The 22,049-nt window shown below is 42.4% G+C and overlaps 1 protein-coding gene across 2 annotated transcripts in view; it reads right to left on the minus strand.

Moving 5' to 3' along the window:
• The window catches only part of Enpp1 (ectonucleotide pyrophosphatase/phosphodiesterase 1), a 62,184-nt gene extending 50,153 nt beyond the window's left edge, over positions 1-12,031 (minus strand). Inside the window, exon 1 of one of the 2 annotated variants that reach the window (XM_041654729.1) lies at positions 11,846-12,031. In XM_041654729.1, the coding sequence (XP_041510663.1) occupies positions 11,846-12,031 (186 nt within the window). The remainder of the gene's footprint in view (positions 1-11,845) is intronic. The other variant, XM_041654730.1, reaches the window with a different exon arrangement.
• Positions 12,032-22,049: the final 10,018 nt, after the last annotated feature.

Here is a 22,049-nt window from a genome sequence, read left to right on the forward strand (position 1 = left end):
AAAAAATGGAAATAGGACAGTGTGCTCTTCCTGCATCCACTCTTCAATCTGTCTCCGCTATTAACACTAAAATGGTCTTTTTAAAAATGTAAATTGGACCTTATCTTGTTGCTAAGATCAAAACAAGAAAACAAAACCAAACAACCATCAGAAAAAATACTTCAGTACTTTCCAGTCACTCTGAGAAACCCAAACACACACACACACACACACACACACACACACACACACACACGGGGCAGGGAGCAAACAGGAGTTCTGCACAGCAGGCAGACCAGGGCTGGGCCAGGCACATGCTCCTTACTCTCCCAGGGCCTCTGCCCATGCTACAGCCTCCCTGGGAACCTTTTCTCCAATCTGTTGCTTCCTAAGAGAAGCCTCCTCATGGCAGGACCTCAATTCTCCTGCTCTCCACTCTCCACCCTGCGTGCAGCTCCTGAGCACCATTTCCCACAGCTGCCGCTTGATCTCCCTTCTGTGATTCTTGGACACCCATCCAGGCCCCTGGGTGTAGACGAAAAGAACAAAGAGAATATCTTTCGGGTGCTTGGGCAGGACGAGAGTTGAGACTGTTGCGCAGTACTGCTTGCCCAAGGAGCTCTAAATTCTCAGTGAATAAATACATGAGCCATCCCAGGAACAGCAAACACAAACTCAGCATCTGTGGTTTATCGGACATAAAGGTGGCAACGGTTATCCTTCTTTATAGGGGTGAAAAAACAAAGACGCAGGAAAGTTGGGGTCTTGCCCAGAACACACAGCAGTTACTGGAAGAGGTAAGATCAACACCCCCGTCGTCTGGCCCCAAAGTCAGTACTCTAACCGCTAAGTTAGAGGCATCCACATGACTTAGCAGTTAAGGGACATGGAAGATAGGTCAAAGAAGAGCAAAGGGATGTCTCATATGAGAGGTTACACTGAGGTAGATCCCAGGGAGCCTGGTGTTGCCTGAGGAGAAGAAAGAAGAAGGGAAGAGCACTCCTGGGAGAGAGAATAGAACCAGCCTGTGGAAAGTGTCATGCCACAGGAGGTGCTGAGCTCAGTCCCCAACAACCATGTGCTTGTAATACCACCAGGGCTGAGGAGTAGGGATGGGCAAGGGTTCTTGGGTTCCCTTTTTGACCCTGTCTCAAAAAGCAAAACAAAGTGTGAGCCAGAAAGACAGCTCAGCAGAAGAGGTGTCTGCTGCTCAGACTGATGACCTACATTCTGTCCCTGGAACCCACATGGAGGAAGGAGAGAATAGACTCTAGGTAGTTGTCCTCTGACCTCCACACGTGTGCCATGGCACCCTCACAGGAATGCAAACACAGAAGGAAAACCAAGTAAAGCAAGCTTACTAAAACCGGTTTTTAAAACGGTGACTGGCTCCTGAAGATTGACATTCAAGATTGATCTCTGGGGGCTGGAGAGATGGCTCAGCGGTTAAGAACATTGCCTGCTCTTCCAAAGGTCCCGAGTTCAATTCCCAGCAACCACATGCCTGGTGCCCTCTTCTGGCCTGCAGGCATACACAAACAGTACATTGTATACAAAATAAATAAACAAATATTTTAAAAAAAGATTGATCACTGACCTCAATATGTATCTGCACACACATGTTCACTGCATACATGTATATAGATATAAGATAGATAGATAGATAGATGATAGATAGATAGAAGATAGATAGATAGATAGATAGATAGATAGATAGATAGATAGATAGACATAGATAGACACACAGACAGATAGACATATAGATGAGTGTAATGGAAAGTTGTGTGAGCAGAGCTGGAACATTTGGGACCTCCATCTTGGCTTTGACTCTAATTAACAAAGATCCCAAAGAGAAAAGACAAACCAATGGAAGTCAGGATGGGAGGTCAGACTCTGTCAGTCAAGATGTTTGCTGAAGCTTACCTCACGGTGTTGTGCCAACTGAAGAACATGGTTGAGTTGTGACAACTGATAAAGCCAACAAAGATGTATACGCACTTAGTAAACACCTGGCACTTACTGTGTCTTAGGGTCTTCTGAATGCTTGTCAGATGTTAACTTGTAAATAGCAACACGAGAATGTCCCTGGCTGTTGGTACTGCTGCTACAAATGGATAAAAGTGTCCAGCACAATCCCTTTGCTGATAAAATTTGCTCTACTTGGGTAATAAGAAATAACACTAACAAGGAGGTCTCAGAAGCACAAAATTTCGAAGCAAAGAAGCCCACTTAATCCATGTTCTTAAAGTGAAAGTCTCCTGGTCAGAGGCCTCACAGGTAACTCTTAGTTTGTACTCTCCATGATAACTAATACTTTTGCTTGAACCATCCCAGAAAAATCAACAGTGATTTTTCTTTCTGTTTCCAAAGGAGACAAATATACACACACTTGTGCCTGGAGGGGTTCTTCCCATCCCCTTCCTTTGAACTAACTGAAGGAGGGATTTAAATAAATACTACTCAAATGGTTTTGTATTCATTTCCCTGGGTAACCAAAAAGGTGCTGAGATTGAGAGGCTGTCCACAGTGCTCCACACCTGCCTGCCCGAACAGATCTCATTGACATTTCCTAAAATCCCTGAAATCCAAACGTCTATGATGCTGGTGGCACTTTATCAAGAGCCACTGATTTTGGACAATGTGATATCTCAGAATAAACCCTGTACCAAGAACCTTTCATCTAATTGAACATCACCTGAAGAGCACTGGTAAGAGATCCCTCTGCTTGGCTTTGTGTCAAGGTATCTGTCTAGGTAACGCAGCCATGGAAATTTACCTGGAGACCTCTACTGATGGCCCGCTGTAAGAGCAATAAGTACGGTATTTGGATAGATAGGGGGTGGACTCAGAAAAACATCTGCTATCTGACTGATGATGGCCATAGCAGAAACTTGGCTGTGCTTGGGGAAATAAACAGCAATTAGGGGACAAGCCAGAGCAGGGTAAGGAAGGCAATTAAAGTAAGAGCACAGGTAGTTAGTTCTCCGTGACGGAAACTGTGCCTTGAAGGGACGAGTCCATTATCACAGTGTTCCACCCATGTCCAGGACAATTGCACTAGAGTAACCACAAGCCACTACTGTCGAGGCCACAGAGGAGCACTTAGCTTTTGATCTCGTTCTGTGTAATTAAATCATGATGTCAACGGCACAGCTGATTAGAATTCCCAGGTATAGAAATCCACGTTGTTGGGCCTTATAGCCCTGAGGTATGCTGGGACACTCCAAATTTTAACCTGCTGATGACGGCCCAGAAGGTCTGGGGTGGGTCCTGTGACACTTTATTTCTCACAAATTCCAAGGAAGGAGACTGATATGTCACAAGAACACACGATCACACTGCTAACAACAAGAAAAATAGACACTTACCCAGAGAATACAGTTTGCCACCTTGTATATACATATTGTCTGATTGTCTAAACAGCCCTCTGATGTAGTTTTATCTCCATAACTGTGGAAGCTGATATTCAGGAAACATACTTTTATTCCTCAATCAGCTAATAACAATACTAGTTTAAATTTAATTGTCTGACTCTAAAACTGTTCACCAAAACCACAGAGGTGAGATTCACAAAATTATTAGTTTTGTGATCTTAAGTGATTTTTCAACTGCAGCCTTTTCCGAGACATGACTTTTCCGTCTCCAACAGGGGTGAAGGCAGACTGGACCAGATGATGCATCCACGGAGATGCATTTTAAAATCTATAAAGGCTGGAGAGAAAGCTCGGTAAGCAAAGTGCTTGCCATACAAGACCTGAGTTTGGTATCCAAAATCCACATAAAAAAGCCTAGAGTGGTGGCACATGATTGTAATCACCAAAGAGGAGGAAGCCATTTAGTTCGATTGTAACTGCAGGGTCTCACTTCCTCCAGAAAACATACTGTACTTCCCTCTGTGACTGATATGTTAAGTTCACACTTTCAATTCTGTCATTCGGAGAAATTAAAGATGGCAAAGCCTGAGATTTAATAAAATCTGTGTAGCAGGGCATGGTGGTACATGCCTTTAATCCCTGCACTTCAGAGACGGAGGCAGGAGGATCTCCGTGAGTTTGAGGCCAGCCTGGGCTACAAAGAGAGTTCTAGGACAGCTGTTAAACAGAGAATTCTGTCTTGAAGAAACAAACAAAGTAAATAAAAATACAATCTGTGTAATAAAAACCTTTATTGCTTCATCTAGGACATTCTTGTTAAATTGAGCTATTTGGGATGGGAGGAGGTTGTTTTTGCTGCTGCTGCTGCTACTGCTGCTGATCTTGTTTAAATGAGGGGTCCAAGACCGCTTGTCTAAATGGTCCCATTGCCTTGACTTCCACCATGGCATCAATGGGTTTTCCACTCCATAGCACTAAGACGCTGTCACCCAGAACCAACTTGGCAAAAGGACAATGAATATCTTTCTGATATACTAAGATAATATTAAATTGAGCTGAGTGTGGGCACACACCTTTAATCCCAGTATTTAGGTGCAGAGGCAGGGGTATTTCAATGAGTTTAAGGACAGCCTGATCCACATAAAGAAATCCAAACTAATCAGGGGTACATAGTGAAACGAAGAAGAAGGAGGAGGAGGAGGAGGAGGAGGAGGAGGAGGAGGACGGGGAGGGGGAGGGGGAGGAATAGGAAGGGGGGAGGAGGAGGAAGAAGAGATTCTGACTTAGAGTCCTTCTACAAGGCCCTTAGGAAACCCCCTAAGGGTCTGTTTTGAGAACTGCTGCCTAAATATTCTGGCTGGAAATTTGCTCCAGCTATGTTGTCTTTGAACTATAAACATACTTATCCAAGATCACATGAAGATGGTTTATATTAATATGAGTTTCTACTTGGGAAAAGTCTGGTAACGCATATAATGTTACCATTAAAACTATTGAGTCTCTTTTTTGTTCTCTCCATTAAGAGACCACAGGCCTCAGATGTCCATTATGACTCTACATCTGTGTGTCAACAAATTTTCCAATTACGGTAAGAAAACAGCCTGAGAAACAAAGAAATTTTTCTCAAGAATGCTTTCCTGAAGAACAAGCTAGAATGCTCTTTAAGGTTCCCAAATCACATCTGGAGAGGATGCTTGCCAGCTAAATTATTGCAAAGTTCTACAGTACAGTGAGACTATTAAGCAGTGTCATGTTTATAAAAAGCCAACTCTCGCCGGGTGCTGGCGGGCGTACACCTTTAATCCCAGCACTTGGGAGGCAGAGGCAGACAGATCTCTGTGAGTTCGAGGCCAACCTGGCCCACAAGAGCTAGTTCCAGGACAGGCTCCAAAGCTACAGAGAAACCCTGTTAAGAAAAACAAACAAACAAACAAACAAAAACCCAACTCTCTCAGTTGTTTGTTTTAGAAACTTGGGGCCCAACAGAACTGGTTCTGCCTCTTGTCTGAGGGGGCAGTCCCAGTGGTCAGAGCGACCAAATCAGCTACCACCCAGACCTACATCCTGGGCCTTGGATTGGCCCACTCTAACAGCTGTTCCATCTATGAACATATGAGCATCCTAACATCATATATACTTCAACATCCTGGAGCTCATAAAGGGAATGGCCCTGTGGAACAATAACCACAGGATCTCCATGACTCGGGCAACAACAGGATGTTCAAGAAGGATTTTGAGGATGACCCAGTGGTGGTGGTGTACCAGAAACCAGAGGCCAGCCTTGAACCAGACCAATGTCTCATTGCAATGAACATTTTGCCAGTGGGGCTGATTGGACAAAAGGGGTATACTGCATGACACACTGTACCTCCCGATGCCACTAGGATGAATGAAGAGGTAGGGGATGGAAAGATGGGGGAGCAAGGTGGATTTATTTGTTTTCTTTTGTTTTTAATTAACTTGGCAGAGGGCATCCTACAGGAATGAGGGGTGGACATGGAAGGACTTGGAGGTGAGAGTGATTGGGGTGTGAAATTTCCAAAGAATCAATAAAGAATTGTGTTTAAAAAAAAACGGAAGAAACTCACAAGACAATTTACTCACATAGATGGTAACTAAAAGTATATTGATTTGGGATTCCCTCAGGAAAACACAGTCAGTAATTATCCAAAGAAAGCTATCTCACTGTATAAGCAATCTGTACATCACCACACTATTGATCTCCTACTTTTCCATCATCCATTATGAAGAACACAAAGAGGAAAAGGGAAAAGACCGTGGCATTGCAGTCGTGACAAATCTAGATGTAACATTTGGTCTTTATGTGGATGGCACACAGATGAGAGAGGATTTGGGCTAAGGACTTCCTAGAACTCTTGCTGAGACTTTTGCCCATGAGTGTGTATTTTTAGAAGTGGAGCAAATGAACAACCTGAATACCATTAGGCATTTATCAGTGACACACTTTGGATAGGGAGGCTAGTTCAGGCACTGCTTGCAATGTCAGCACAAGGGCCTGAGTTCGGCCCCAGAATCCACATTTTTAAAAATCATTAAGTTTAAAAAAAGAAGGAAAAGAAAAGAAAAATAAAGTCAGGCCTGGTGGCTTATGTTTGTAATCCCCATGGTGAGAAGGTAAGCACAGGCTGATCCCTGGGGCTGCTGGGTAATCAATCAGTCTACCCTACCTGTCAAGGCCCAGGCTAGTGAAGGACTATGTCTTAAACCACAAGGGAAGGGTGCCTAAGGAACAGAAGAAGTTGACCTCTGTCACACACATACACACACACACACACACACACACACACACACAAACAAACAAATGCAGACTTCTTGATTGCATTTCACAACTTCCAGATCTTCCAAAACAGACCCTGAGACCAGACCTCAGCATTCTCTATACCTCAAAGGCAAGCCCCAGGTGGTCTCTAGGCACACAAATGTTCTAGAATCCTGAATGACTCCCTCCCTTGGTGCTTGTTTCCTTGAATGCAAGATAGAACTGGCTATTGCTATATTTTACTAATACAGTATTGATTCGTCAAGGGTCAGTAAAAACATATATGAGAAATGGTTTTGAAAACTACAGACACTACATGAGCTTTTATAGCCATCAGGCCTCTGCCACCCATGTTTCCACCAATGCTTCTAAAACCTAGAAGAGAAAACTAGCCATTACAGATGTTACACAGCTGTTGTACTGAAGCCTTGGCTAACTGAAATACTGAGGTCAAGTGTTCCAGTTAATATTTAACACAACATTCCTGCCACTGTTTCGAAAAACCTCCTTTGGTTTTTTCTCGCCTTAGTAAATGTGTAACATGTATTTAGACACCAAGGGATTTTTCATATTGAATGAACATTTTGATTATCTATCCATCCAGGGCAGATCTATGCTTACAAAACAACCTATGTTCTATCTAGATCTCCAAAGCCCAAAGTTTCTTGTTTACATTTGGGGATGTGTAGGGAAAAATATTTCATGGTTGCTGGAAGCAAGTTTAGTTTATCCAAATACAGATCTTTAGTTATGGTTATCCTTCAAAAGCTTCTTCATTTATAAATTGTTTGGAACTTGAAACATAACTCTCTCTCTCTCTCTAGCAAAAATAATGTTATGAATCATAACTAAGTTCTTTGGCTTGTCCCCAAAGCCTATAATAAAGATGAAATATATCTGCTAATCTTCAAACACACACAGACACTCTCTCTCACACACACACGCACACCACACACACACACACACACACACACACATTTTTCAATGGTATTTATCATGCTCGAAAACAATACTGTCTATAAAACCATTTTAATATTAAATATTGATATCTGGAAAAGAAAAAGTAGCCGGAAGAAAATAAGGAGTCAGCAAACCAAAAATTCTGTACTTAGTCTAGAATGGTCAGTGGCCTCCAGCTCTCAATTATCAAAGTGGGTGTTTTCCCACCCAGCATGGCCACTGTTCAGAGTCATGATTAAGATGCTATGGAGACAGGAGATGGCAAAAGGGAAGAAGAAGAGAAGTAGGAGGGATGTTGAGAAGGTGGCTGTGTTCCCGAGAAAGGGACCACATGGAGGACAAATGGCTGGGTCACAAAACGTACGACGGGAGTAACAGAGGACACCTCAAGGCAGAAGAGAAGGAACAACAGCAAGCGGAACTGAGAAAATGTCTCTAAGAGCCCCACAGCCGAATCCAGGGGGAGGGGGCGGAGTCAACACAGCAAAAGACGCCTTGGCATCAAGGGGGAAGGTTTATTTTGGCTTTTGTAGATGTACTGGCCTGGCCACACCTGAGTTGTGTGTGCCAAAGGGAAAGCTCAGGGTTACAGTTCTGATTCTGCGCCCAAGTGAAGACAGGCTGTGCATGTGCTCTGCTTGGGCACGCAGGCTTTCATTCATCCTGTTCATTCATGACCGCTGCTATCACGGCCATCCAAATAAAATACGATCCCAGTTTTTACCTCACCCCTGCAATTAGAGGCAAGTGCCAAGCTTATTTGGATTCCTCACATTCTGGGTTTATAACTCAGGGTTCTGTCTTCCCATCATACCCTTTCTCAACTCAAAGTACGATTCTAACTAGAAATACAGTATGTTCATTCAACCAACAAAATGCTGATGAATGTGAGACCCACCCAAAACCACAACAGTCTACCAGGAACTCCTCCATTCTCCCTGCGTATCAGAGCAGACGAAACAAATAGTTTTGGAGGAATATTTTAGACTCTTCTAGCTTTGAAGGTAGCCTGGTCATTTTGAAATAAAACGCTAAAACTTTGGCTCGGTAGATATTAAATCTGCAAATCAATGAGCAAGGTCAATTCAAAGGCGATTAAGGGAGTTATTCTGAATACCCCCAAGCTGTAGTCTAATGGAAAAGGGGAGGAAGCTAAGAGAATGAACCTTTACACCCAAACCTCAGTAGATCGAGGTCTCAACTTCAGCTTCTTAGAAAGAACTCTTCGATGGAAAGGTTGAAGCAGTCTTCAGTCACCACTATGGACAGCAAATCCTGCATCATATAGCACACTCTAGCAGCACAATTATAGGAGAAGGTTACAAACTCACAAAAGTAGTGTTTCAGCAGGCCAAAGAGGAACATGTGCTGCTATAGACTAGGAAGCTACTAGTCCATTTAAAACTATAATACGGAACTTGAATATTTCAGATAAATACCTGAGCCCAGCTTTAGAAGTTTTATTTCAGTTCAAATTTGATCTGGAATCAAGGAGGGAGAAACGGCATGCCATGCCAAACACTACTATACTTTGGATTATAAATATATACTCAAAGCTTTATGAGCTAAAAGTCTTGGTCCTCGGGATAGTACTTTTGGGGGGTGGTAAATTTGGAAAACTATCTCGTGGGAGATTCTTGGGTCATGGATGGCGTGACTCGAAGAGGACTCTGGGATCCTGGGCTCCATCTATGCTTCCTTTATCCATTCCTGTGCCCCTCTACAGCCACCACTGTTCTCAACAGAGGCCCAAAGCAATGGACTCTCCAGCAACATGATCTGATTCAACCTTTTTTCTTTGCAGCTTAACTGCCCTGCTGACATAGTTCCCCACAGTCAGTGAAGGCGAACACAGAGATCACAAAGGACGAGAGTGGCACTTGTTTTTATCTCTTGCTCTTAGGTCTGACCAAGCATCACCAGGGCAATCACGGCTAGAGTACAATCCCCCTTTGTTATTCCCTCCTATACAGCTAGACCCTTTTCGTTAATGAGAGAAAATCAGAGAAAAGTGTGAAATGGCAACTCCACTGATTCTTCCCTGTGCAAGGTAACCCTATGATTATCCCTTGGATTAGAAGCCTGTGGCTTGGGAGTGGGGACCTCTCCTGATCCTAACCGCAGGATGCAATTAGTCCAACCTGATTCTTCAGCTTTGTACAAACTGTGCTGATGCTTAATCTGAAAACAGAAACAAGATAAATCCAATGATTATAGTTTTCTCTAGAAAACACATCCTTCGATGACAGTTGTCAAATTCCTTTGAGGGCCTTGGCTAGATGGCTACTGAAGTAGGGGAGGGAAAGAGACAAAACAGGTTTCACTTCCAGTTCTGCCCTGAACTAAGAGCTTCGGTGATAAACCAAAAACCTTGGTGTCTGTTTCTATTTTCTGGCTCACAGTAGCCCACCAAGAGATCTAAGAGGGGCTAGAAGGGTGGGATAGCAGATAAGCACACTCGTTGTTCTTGCAAAGGACCCAGGTTCAGTTCCCAGCACCCACGTGGTGACTCACAACCATCTGCAAACCACGGTTCCGAGGGATCTAACACCCTTTTCTGGTCTCTGTGGGTACAAAGCACACACAAGATAAACAAACACATAACAAGATAAACAAACATATATATATATTTAATAGACTAGCCTATACATATATAGGCTAAATACTCATACACATAAATTAAAAATATATAAATCTTTAAAAATGATCTGAGTCAAGGATTCTTTCTAATAAGTTACATACAAATACCATATATTCAAATATACCAAATATTCATAGTTGATCTGCTTGAGGAAATCCTACGGTATATCCATGACAGTTTCTCAGAGGTATATCATCGGAGCCATTTGTAATGATGGAATACCATCCAATCACCTGACTGCAGGTGTCAAAGACTGAAAACTGTGTTCTAAAGATAAAGCTTTGCTGAGGGCCTATAAGCAAACTAGTCAAACCTAATTCAACAACCAGAAACCCTTTAAAGACTTATAGTAAGTATATAAACATGTTTTGTATTAAAATTTCATAAACATTAAGTGTGTCTTTATTGAGTATTTCATAGTATGCTAAGTACCTAAGGGCACTGATACTCAGTAATTTAAGTAGTCATGTAACACCTAAGGTCTTCCATTTAAAAAAAAAGAACTCACTAGACTCAAACTAAATAAATGCCCATCAATATTGTATGAGTGACATATGATACAAAATTATACCCTAAGGTGCAGCAGCCTGTGGTTTGGGTCACTTCTCGGACTTATTTTTAAGAACTAAGGATATGACACCATCTCTTAAGTCTAGAAATTTTGGTCCTGAAAGTCCTATGGTGTCTGCATAGAACCTTAAATATAGCGCAAATGGAAATGACTGCACAAAGTCAAACACCAGAAAGGAGGTTTTTCAACCAAACACAGCTCAAGTCATAATGTGCGACCGTGTCTTAGCATGCACTGTCCACAAAAAGCTGTGGCTTGCATATACTATAAAATAACTACATCTTTCTCTGGGTCTGAATTCAATTCCCCATGTCCACTGCTCCATTTGAGTGTGCAAGAGAGTTGATGCTCTCAATTGATCACAACAGACCTAATCCTGGTTAGAATAATGCAAGCCCCCCAAGAACATAGACCGACCATGAGACTTAGCCTCTCTGATGCAAGGAAGCTTCAGAGTGAACACCAGCGTCCTGCTTCCAAAAGTTGGCTTTCGATCCTGCAACTGTCCTAACAAAATAGCAGTGAAATACAGCAGGCGGCTGTGCCAGCAACACAAACAGTGCAGCCTGTGGTTAAAAGAGCGGGCAATGAATCTCAGGCCGCTTCCGAGTCACATACAGGTTTCTAAGCAGCTGCTAGAAAATACCACGACAAAGCCAAACCAAGGTGTTTTCTAAAGTTCCCGATACTTTGAAAAGCTATGATAAATCTTTTCAACTGGAATGAATTTATCTAAAGCCGTGAACACCTGCACCCCGAACAAGGCCACCCAAACGGTTACAAACATCGCGGCGCTTTTTGCTGTCTTTTTTTTCCCCTTTAGATATCCCTGTACTATCTGCAGAGAGGGGGAGAGTATTTCAAGGTGACTATTTTATTAGCCTGCTCCCGCAGGGCAAGAGGCAGAGACCCTGCAGGTCACCGCGTGCTAGCGCAGGAGGAGCCCTGGATGGCTCTCTCTGGCAACCCAGTGCTGACCGTGCTCTCTGCTCTCCCTCGAGCCCTCCCTAGGTGTCCGGTCGAGGCAAGCGCCCACTTACCAGCGACAGCACTTTGTAGGTGTTGGGGTCCTTGGCTGTGCGGACGCGCTCCGCCTTCTCCAGCGGCTCCTCCCCTAGGTCCATGGGTGCCAGCAGCGTGGCTGCGGCTGGCGATTCCGGCTCGCGGCCGTTCCCCGCCGGGCCATGCCGGGGCCCGCGTCCTGCCTGGTCGCCTTCGCGCTCCATCGCTCCGCTCTGCCCCTCTGGGACGAGCTTTAATAGGCTCGCCGCCCCGCCCCGCCCCGCCCCCGCCGGACCCTTGGCTCCCGGCCCTCGGCCAGTTCTCCGGCCCGAGCCGCTCAACGCCCCGGATTATTTGGCTTCCTGTCTGATTTCGGTCCCTGGGCGCGTGGGCTATTTTGGGTCCCTGACGTGGGCGTGTCTTTAACTTCCACCCCAAGCCCTCTGCCCGCCCGCGATCGTGGCACCTGAATCCTTGCAGGAATCGCCCCGCGTGGCCTCGCCGCGAGGTCTGGACTGGAATGACTGTGTGGTCTGTAGAGGGCATGAGATCATGGAACCCCAAAATAGAGCCGTGAGAGGATGCGGCGGCCCCGAGGTCTCAAAGGCGGGAGACAGTAGGCTTTTACCAGACCTGCGCGTTTCTCCGGGAAAATGCAAATGAGCACGTGGAGAAGAGACTTTCTTTTTCTCCCAGGAGCGCAAACAAGAATTCCCTGCCTCGAGCTACTAAACATAGGACAGAGGTTTCCCACACCACTCACTGATGGATTTACACAAACACCCCATATGTGGGACATGTGGCTTCTGGGGTTGCCTTCTTAATATTTTTATTTATTAGTTATCTTAGACTTCCGGAGGTTTCCAGGTGTCTGTGTCATGTCCTCTGGAGGTCAACACTTCAGTTGGTGAGCAATATCAAGAATTATCAATATCTAACTCAGTCTGACCCGCTTTAGTTTTGAAGCAGAACATGAGCAGAAGACTATAATTCTTGATGGATTTTTGTCCCTCTTTGGTTCCTCAGCTTTTACAAGTCCCTGCCCATCAGCAAAACCACACCTGGCAGTACCCCAAGGCAGAAGCAATGTGACCAATCACAGTGACTAAGGAAAATCATGCGTTCACAAACCATATTTTATTTGCTTTGCTTACATGCATATATACACTTACATATGAAAATAGATGCTTGGCTGGTGTAAATTGGGTTTGTTCTGTTTAAAACTGTCAACACTGGACTGTAGAGGTGAATCAATAGGTAAAGTGTTTGGTAAGCAAGCTTCGAGATCTGAGTAAAAACCCGTAGCTTGAGTTTGTAAGCCCAAAGCTGGGAGGCATCGACATGGATGGATCCCGGGAGATGTGGGTGGCCAGCCACCCTACTTGCTAAGTTCCAGGCTAGTGAGTAGTTGTCTCCAAAAAGGTGAGCCTCCCTCCAGAAGAATGACAGCCAAGGCAGCGTTGACTTCCACTTTCATATATGGATGTGGGTGCAAATGCGAACACACACACACACACACACACACACACACAAGATAAATAAAAATAAAACAATGTGGAGACTTTCAATTTATACTGACCTCAATCAGACATTTAATAATGAGTCTTTCAATATATTGAATGCCATAAATATCAAAAGATAGTAAAATATATATCTCAAAAGGAGTCAGTCAAGCAAAGGGATAGAGCAGGATCAGCACGTAGAGAGAAGGATCAAAATATAGGTACTCAAGTCACCCATATGCGTACTAAAGCCACACATAGAATAAACTAAGAGATGAGTATAAACAGATGATTGACAGTAGAAGCCACCCCTGAAAGCAATATTTTATTTATTTTTTATTGTCACCACTGAGTCAGCTTAGAAACCACCCACGAGAAGCAGGGTTTTTTACTATTTCATAGTGAAATATACTTTTTTTTCTTTTTTACCCCAAACTTGTTTCCATTCTTTCCTTTAACTGTTTCCAGAAACCAAATTGAAGAGCAAGGTTTTACTCCACTAGAACTGGCCAAATACACGTCAGGATTACTAAAAGCTCTCAACAGAGACTTTCCAGAGTGGCCTTGAGTCTGAAAAAAAAGAGTGGGATAAGTGTCGGCAACCCAAAGCAACCAGTGACTTTTATGCTGTCCTAGGTGGAAAAGTCAATGCAATGCGCAAGGTTACAAGGTCTCAAGGATAGGGTGACCACCAGGAAGAATAAATGAATCCGGCAGCCGCCTATAGAGGTGATAGAAAGTGAACAAATTGGTCTGTTGGCAACAGTTTCAATAGCTACTCCAGAATTATATGCCTAAGGTAGAGACTCAACTTTCTTATTAAGTGGGAAATTTAAATGTTTTTGTGAATTCTCTAGAACGCAAAATATTGCTCATACTAAAAAAAAATGTTTTTAAGCACTTTAAAAGCCAACCTCCATGTAACACATCTGCAGGGTGGACCTGGGAGACAGGCCACCAGGATGTGGCTTCTGCCTGTGATGGTGCCTCGCCTGAACCAGTTGGGTTTTTATGGGTAGTTATAGAAACCCAATTAAAATTCTAAAATCAGAAGAATACAGCCATGTCCGTCATGCTCCTCATGTTCTTTAGCCACAGACATGGTACAGCCTTTGATGAAGCCTTGCCCCAGTCTTGTTTATCCTGAGTGGTCAGGCCTACAGCATCTCCTTCCGAAGTACAATAAGACCGAGGACATAAAACAGCAGCACAGATTCTCTGGGTACACTAAAGATGAAAAATCATTTGTCTAAATCACCTGCTTCCAGGACTCACTTAGCACAATAGCAAAGATGATTCGCACGAATTGACAAGATTTTTCCTTTATTATAACATGTGAGTATTTCTATTTGTCCATCTTGGCACCTGAAACAGTAAATGTTGCTAGGGCCAAAGCACCAAACAAAACCAATCCATCTGCAATGGAACCATGTCATCTCAAGGCTGAGAAACATGCCCTAGCTTTTCAAGTTTGGAATGCGCTGATGGGTTTAGCAGTAGCCGCTGGCCTCTCCAGCTCTCTCCACTTGGCCAGGATGATGATGAAAACATCAAGGCAGGTCTCAAAGGAGAAAGCCACAGAGGATTTCCATCTGTATGAGGCCCAGAAACAAAAGGCTATCATGGTTTTTGTTTATTTTTATGATCTTGCATGACATCCAGATCTATTTTTCTTCCTTCCCTCTTCCTTTCCTTCTTTTCCCTTTTCCCTTTCTCTATTTCTTTTATTTTTAATACGATCTTCTACAAACGAAGGCCGGGTAACGCTGAGCATATTCCCAGTCTCTAACCCTTTTTTAACTTACACTCTGATAGGAAAATTCATTGTTATCTCCTAGTGCCAAAGAATTGATTTGCATTTACCTCAAATTTATCTGAAAATTCCAATCTTTCCATAGTTAAATCACCCAATTATCATGCTTAAGAGAGTACAGAACTATTTGATAAATTATGTGTATTTTATACATAACCTTGGGGAACAGAGCTGCTTTGGGCCATGTATTCAACAAGGGGACAGAAAGGCAATTCTTCTCATTAGGGTTGTATATAAACTTTGCCCCCTCCAACACCTCTATTTTGAACAAAACCTGGCATTGTTAGATAACTGAAATTTATTTTGTAAAATTGATCAATAATCTATTAACAACATTAATACAGATAACTTATAGTTGCAGATTAAACTAATATGCATATCATAATATTTACCCATCCGTTTGACTAACTAGAAACTCAATCCACTTTAGAAATCTGTTCATCATCTGAGGAAGTTTCTTCCTACAAATTTGTACTTTAAAACCTACTTCTGAGCTGAGGAGATGACTCTGTGGTTAAGAACACATTCCAATTTTTCAGAGAACTGGAGTTTGGTTTCCAAATTATGTCTGCCTATTGCTCCAGCTCCAGGAAGATCAAATGTTTCTGGCCTCCAAGGATACTCATATGCATGCAAACACACACACACACACACACACACACACACACACTTAAAAATAATGAAAATAAATAAAGTACTGCTTCCACTTTAGCCCCAATTTTAAAAAAAAAGCCTCCAATTTTCATCTATTGATTTGTCTTCTCTAAGAATCTCATATAAATAGGACCATAGTACTGTGGAATATTTGTTTGCACCATGAAGATGCATCTTTGCCAAGGTGCCTTCTGATTGGTTTAATAAACAGTTGAACAGTCAATAGCTAGACAGAAAGAGGTTAGTCAGGGCTTCTTGGGACAGAGAGGACTCTGGGAAGAGAAAGGCAGAGTCTCCAGGCAGTTGTGGAGGAAGCAGGATGGGCAGTACAGAGTAAAGGTAACCAAGCCACATAAAAGAATGTAGATTTAAAAATATGGATCAATTTAAGTTATAAGAACTAGTTAGGAACAAGCCTAAACTAAGACCCAGCTTTTATAATTAATAACTCTCCATGTCATTATTTTTGAGCTGGCAGCCAAAAGAATCTGTTGCGGCTGGCTTTATTCACTTGGCAGAATGTTTAGTAGTCCATCCGTGCTTGCATATATATGAACAGTTTCTTACTGGAAAGTAGATCATTTATCTTGTTGCCAGTCACTAAATAATTGTATCATTCCCAGATTGAGCTATAATGAACAGCCCTGCTATGGACACCCACAGTAGGTCCTTGGGAATCTATATTGTCATTTCTAGTGAGTCAGTGACTGGAAGCAGAAGTAGGATTGTCGAGCCAGGTGTCAAATGTGCTTCTAACTTTTTTTTTTTTTTTTTTTTTTTTGATTTTCGAGACAGGGTTTCTCTGTAGTTTTTGGTGCCTGTCCTGGAACTAGCTCTTGTAGACCAGGCTGGCCTCGAACTCACAGAAATCCGCCTGCCTCTGCCTCCCGAGTGCTGGGATTAAAGGCGTGCGCCACCACCGCCCAGCTGCTTCTAAATTTTTGAAAGCATCGTGTATCGGTTTCTTTTCTTTTGCTGTGACAAAGTATCTGACAAATGCCATTTAAGGATGAGCTTGTTTGACTCAGAGTCTGTGTGGTTGTGAGATTGTCACAGTGGGGTTCCTTGTCACATTGTGACCATAACCAGGAAGCAAAGGAATGAGTGCTGATATTTACTATCTTCGGTTTATCCAGTTCTGGACTTCAACCAATGAGATGGCACTTCCTACATTGAGGCTGTCTCTTCCCTCCTTCGTTAAAACTCCCTGACAAAACCCTAATACATATGCCAGGGGGGTGTGTCTAGGTGACTACATCCGCTCAAATTGACCGTCAAGATTACCCAGCACACCACAGGCAGTGAACCCGGACTGCTCTGTGAACTGGAGAAGGAGGGGGAGAGGAGTGGGGGGGAGGGGGAGAAGGGTGGGAGGAGGGAGAGAAGGGTGGGAGGAGGGGGAGGGAAATGGGAGGCTGGGAGGAGGTGGAAACTTGTTTTTTTGTTTATGTTTTTTTTTTCTTCTTTTCTCAATTAAAAAAAAAAAAAAAAGATTACCCAGCACACTGGGAAACGGTTTACCAAAGTGACTTTATCGGTGTGTGATGCATGATCCCACAAATGAAACGCAAGGACACATTGGGGATTTCTGTTTTCAAGAAGTCTGCACATTTTGATGGGTTTATACCTAACCTAGAAACCATACTGAGGCAAACTGTCCCCTTACTACTGTGCCCGCTAAGCCGGCAATGCACCTATGCCTCTGCTAACGTAGATGGCCTTCAGTGTTTCTCAACGGTTGCATTACTGTTGGACATTCAGATCTTGATCCCTTTTGTCTAAGTATTTTTCCTAAGTATTTTATATGTTATAAATGGAATCATTTCTTCAGCTGCACATTTAATAAGATAGAAGGGCCTAAGTGCTCACTGAGATGTTCAAGGGAGTTCTGTGTATTCACACTGTAACCTGTGACTTACTGGTTCTAATTGCTTTATTTGGTTTGGTCCAATAAATGCCTTAGAATTTCCTAACTATAAATATCTGTAGCTATACGTTTTCCTCTAACATTGACTTTACACTGTGCCCATATACATTATATTATATTACATATGTCATGGGTATATATTATATGTGTGTAATATACATAATACAAACTAGAAAGAAAAATAATTATTACTGAGAGTATTGTCCATTTTTGTTTTAAATTTGGGGCAGAGAGTTTGCTGATCTCTTCATACTTGTATATTTGATAATCTACAGAGATTTTTATATGGGTAAACATATATTTTTTTCAATTTTTAAATATTCAGAATCAAGACAATACTTTTAAAAGCATCATGGAGGCCCACAAAGAGTATCAATGACAGAGACAGATCCAGATTCACAGTGCGCAAACTTTGCAGCAAGTGGGCCTGCAGAGAGATGCACTGTCCCCGTAGTCTCCGTTTTTACTCGAGGCTAGGAATTCTCTGTGCCCTCCAGTCTCTGCTCTACAAAGGCAGAATCACATTGTCGCAACTGCTTGCCGTCTCTGTAGGCCAACTCAGATAGAAAGTAAGCAGTCAAATGTGTGGAAATGAGTTATGGTTGGAGATGACCGGGGAGGGATTAGTTCTCCACTGCATAATTGATGTGTTGTTCTGGAACAATGAGGGTTTCATGCTAAATGACAAAGACAACAAGTGCCAGCTATAATCTCTTCGGCTCCTTATTCAATGTCGGAATTCTTTTGAGGATAAGGCTGCGTGGGCAGCCTCACCTGCGACAAGAAATTGCTAGCAGAGGACCATTCTTTCTACTTTGGTGGGCATTGTGCCAGCTCTACTGGAATCCTTTGACATTATAGAGTCTGCGTACAATAGAGTATTTTCTTTTAAATCTTTGTCGTCCTGAATCAGCAGAGATTGATGGGGATTGAGAGTTACATCATTACTTAAAATCTGTTGGTATCTTTGGAGTAATTCACTCAGGGGAATAAATACACTTGTACTTCCTGTTTGTTTCCTGCCTCTAAGATGCCTTGAGACTACATTGGGACGTTTCCCGCAAGAAATGGACAGGGCTCTCACACAGGATGAGGTGGTCCTCACCTTGATTTCTTCAGATATTTCTCTGCATCTCACCTCGGATCCTTGCTGTCTGCATAGTCAGGAGCTGGTCTGATGTGGTCCATGAGTAATATCCACTGTGTCTTCTGAGACACTTCTGGTAATTTCTGACTTGTTTTCTCAGCTCCACCAATGTTCAGAAATATTTTATAGCCCACTCTGCTTTCTCTCGGTTTATGGGAGAGCTGCAGACATGTCTGAGTAAAGCCACATCCTCCATCCCACCCTGCTCTGAGATCATGTTTGACCCTCTGGGCAAGAGTCATGGCCTAAATCCCTGAGCTCCACAGTATTATTCCACAAGCTCTTAATTCAAGTATGTTCCAAACCCTCCAAAACACGTGGGAACTTCTAGATTCTTCTCTTCTGACCATGTAGTCAGTGGAAGCTTCAGAGTTCTGCTCTGGGAACCTCCAGACACTCAGAACCACTCAGTATGGTGGACAGGGACACAGACTCCTCCTGAAGAGCCCATTCAGAATGAGAAGTTAAAGTACACCCACCCTGAGTTCTGCTCAACTCACCTAGTAACCCCAAATCTATAGTTGATCTTACCGAAAAGAAAGACTCAACAGAAGTGTGTAACTGAGGGCCTCCCTTAACCCGTTTCACTTGCATCCTTTCACGCTGCACAGAGTGAAGACCAGCTTCCCCTCATTCCAGGAGAGCAGGAACTCCCTCTGCATCATTGCTTACACCTTGAAATAGCATTGCTAAAGCAAAATGTGAAAGGGAATGGCATTCTCACACTTTTGGGGGGAAATAAACTTTTTGAAAGACAAAAATGCAAATATACACACAAAACTGTGTATAAAGAATGTGTGAGTGGTTATTTAAAATCATGTAATAGCTCCTGCCCCATGCAAACATGCATTTTTTTATAGAATGAGTAGCAAAATATTCTCCCTCCCAAATTTACATGTATTTTAACAGATATATAAAAACATGAAAGCTGTATACTTCAGTAGATGCTATACTGTATGAGTTTAGACATTGTTTGTTTAGTTAATATTGTAACATTATATATTGTGCAAGGCATGAATGAGTTAAAGTATCTATTCTTTTAAAAATTTCTATTGAAAACATTTAAACATTTTCTTCTATTTTTTTGAGTTGATTTCTGTTTTCTGCACCCACCCTGCTGTATAGTTGCCATGAGAACTGCCTTCTCCTAACTGTGACTTGGTATCTACTGATCAGTCTTTCCCTATCCCTCCCTCCTTCCTCCCCAGCTTCCCCAGATTGTGATAATCACCACTCCACTCTCAGTGTTCTTAATGTGTCTTGAATGAATTCCTGCAGCTCTTGTCTTTCTGTTTCTGGCTAACTTCATTTAACATCATGATCTCCGGTTCCAACCATAGTGTCACAATGACAAGATTTCATTTTTCTTTCATACCTAAAAAGCTGTCTATTGGGTATCCCTACCACATTTTCTCCATTCATTCCTCAATCACTAGAGATGTAAGATGTTTCTATATCATATCCTGTGAGAAAAACAGGTACACAGGCATGAAGATGTCTCTTCAACACATGGTTTGTATTGTTGTTATATACCAGAGAGTGGGATTGCTGGATCATGTGAACATTTCTCTTTAATATTATCTATTTATTTAAGACAGGATCTCGCTCTGTAAACCTGGCTGACCTTGCATTCACAGAGATCCACCTGCCTCTGCCTCCCAGCGCTGAGGTGAAAGGTGTGCACCACCACACTTAGATTTCTGTTTCACATTTTGAGCATCTGTTTTCTGTAGTGGATGTACTAATTTTCATCACCATTAACCAGGTGAATAGGTTTCCTTTCTCCACAAACTTGCCAGCTCTGACTACAGCCTTTTATAAAAGTCATTCTGGCTGCCATGCAGGTATATTGGTATCAGTTTCAGTGTGTGTTTTCTCTGTGATTAGCAACTTTTAATATGCTTAAATACTTTTATTCCTTTGAATGTCTTATTTGATGAGTAATTGGGGGGTTGTTGTGGGTGCCATTGAGTGTTTAGTTCCTTTTACACTCTGGATGTCAGTCGTGAGACATACGGCTGCATTCATGTTTCTCATTCCCTAGTTTGTCTCTTCACTCTGTTGGTCATACCCTTAGAATGTGCAGAATTTTACTTTCATTAATCCTGTCTCTCTCTTTTTGCTTTAGTTTCCTGTGCTTTTGGAAATTCAGCAAAGAAAATCTTTGCCCATTCCAGTGTTCTGGAATGTTTTCCCTGTTTTCTCTCCTTAGTTTTAGATCTTTCAATATTGCATCTGACCCATTTTGAATTGATGTTTACAGCTAGTGAAAGATAAGAATCTAATTTCATTCTTATGCTTGTGGGTATCCAGTTTCCCCAGCACCATCTACTGGGATGTCTGCCCTTCCTACAAATTTTGCCATAGATTTGATTGTGAGTGAATCCTGCATTTCTTCATTTGTATGTGTTCAACTGTTCTCACATTCGGAAATGAATTCTACTTAATTATGGTGAATGATCTATTAAACACATTACTGGGTTTGGCTTGTGCATAGTTTGTTGTGAATTCTTGCACCTACGCTCATCAAGAATCTTGGCACTGGCGTTTAGCTAGCTAATTTTCTTTTCTGGGTTCACATCTAGATTGGGTGTCGATGTAACAGTGACCCTGTAGGAAACATTTGGGAGAATTCTTTCATCTTCTTTATTTTAGTTACTTAAAGCTTAAGCCCAAACAAGAGCACAAAATATCAAGATGTAACCAGATTTATTGGCCAAACTGCATGTGCCTAGTATTTTGTTAGGGGGAAGTTCAGATACTAAGAGAACATTGGTTGAAAGTTGGTCTAAGTGGAGTTAGAAGGATAAACCTTACCCCTGATTCCACAACACATTCATCAGCAGAAAACTTATGACTTGCTTTGTGGAGAATATATCACAGAATAAAACAGCCTCTGGGATCCTAGGCTCCAAAACAAAGAGGCAATAAATCATTATATTGATATGTTTAACTAATTGCTGTATAATTACCAAAATAATATGAATCATGATTTAAGTGTTCATAATAAATGTCAGTACACCAATCTCTGAATATACTTTATTCACCATCTACTCTGTACCAACGACTATACATAAGAGGATGGGGATTTAAGGAATCTACACAGAAGTTTCTAGTCCAGCATTCCAGTGAAGTTTATTACAGTGTATTAAGAGTTGCAAACTGGAAACCTTTGATGGAAAGCCACGGGAAAGCTAGC

This window comes from Microtus oregoni, unplaced genomic scaffold, assembly GCF_018167655.1.
Source record: "Microtus oregoni isolate MIOR12 unplaced genomic scaffold, Mior012 000006F_ref0000085, whole genome shotgun sequence".
Lineage (NCBI taxonomy): Eukaryota > Metazoa > Chordata > Mammalia > Rodentia > Cricetidae > Microtus > Microtus oregoni.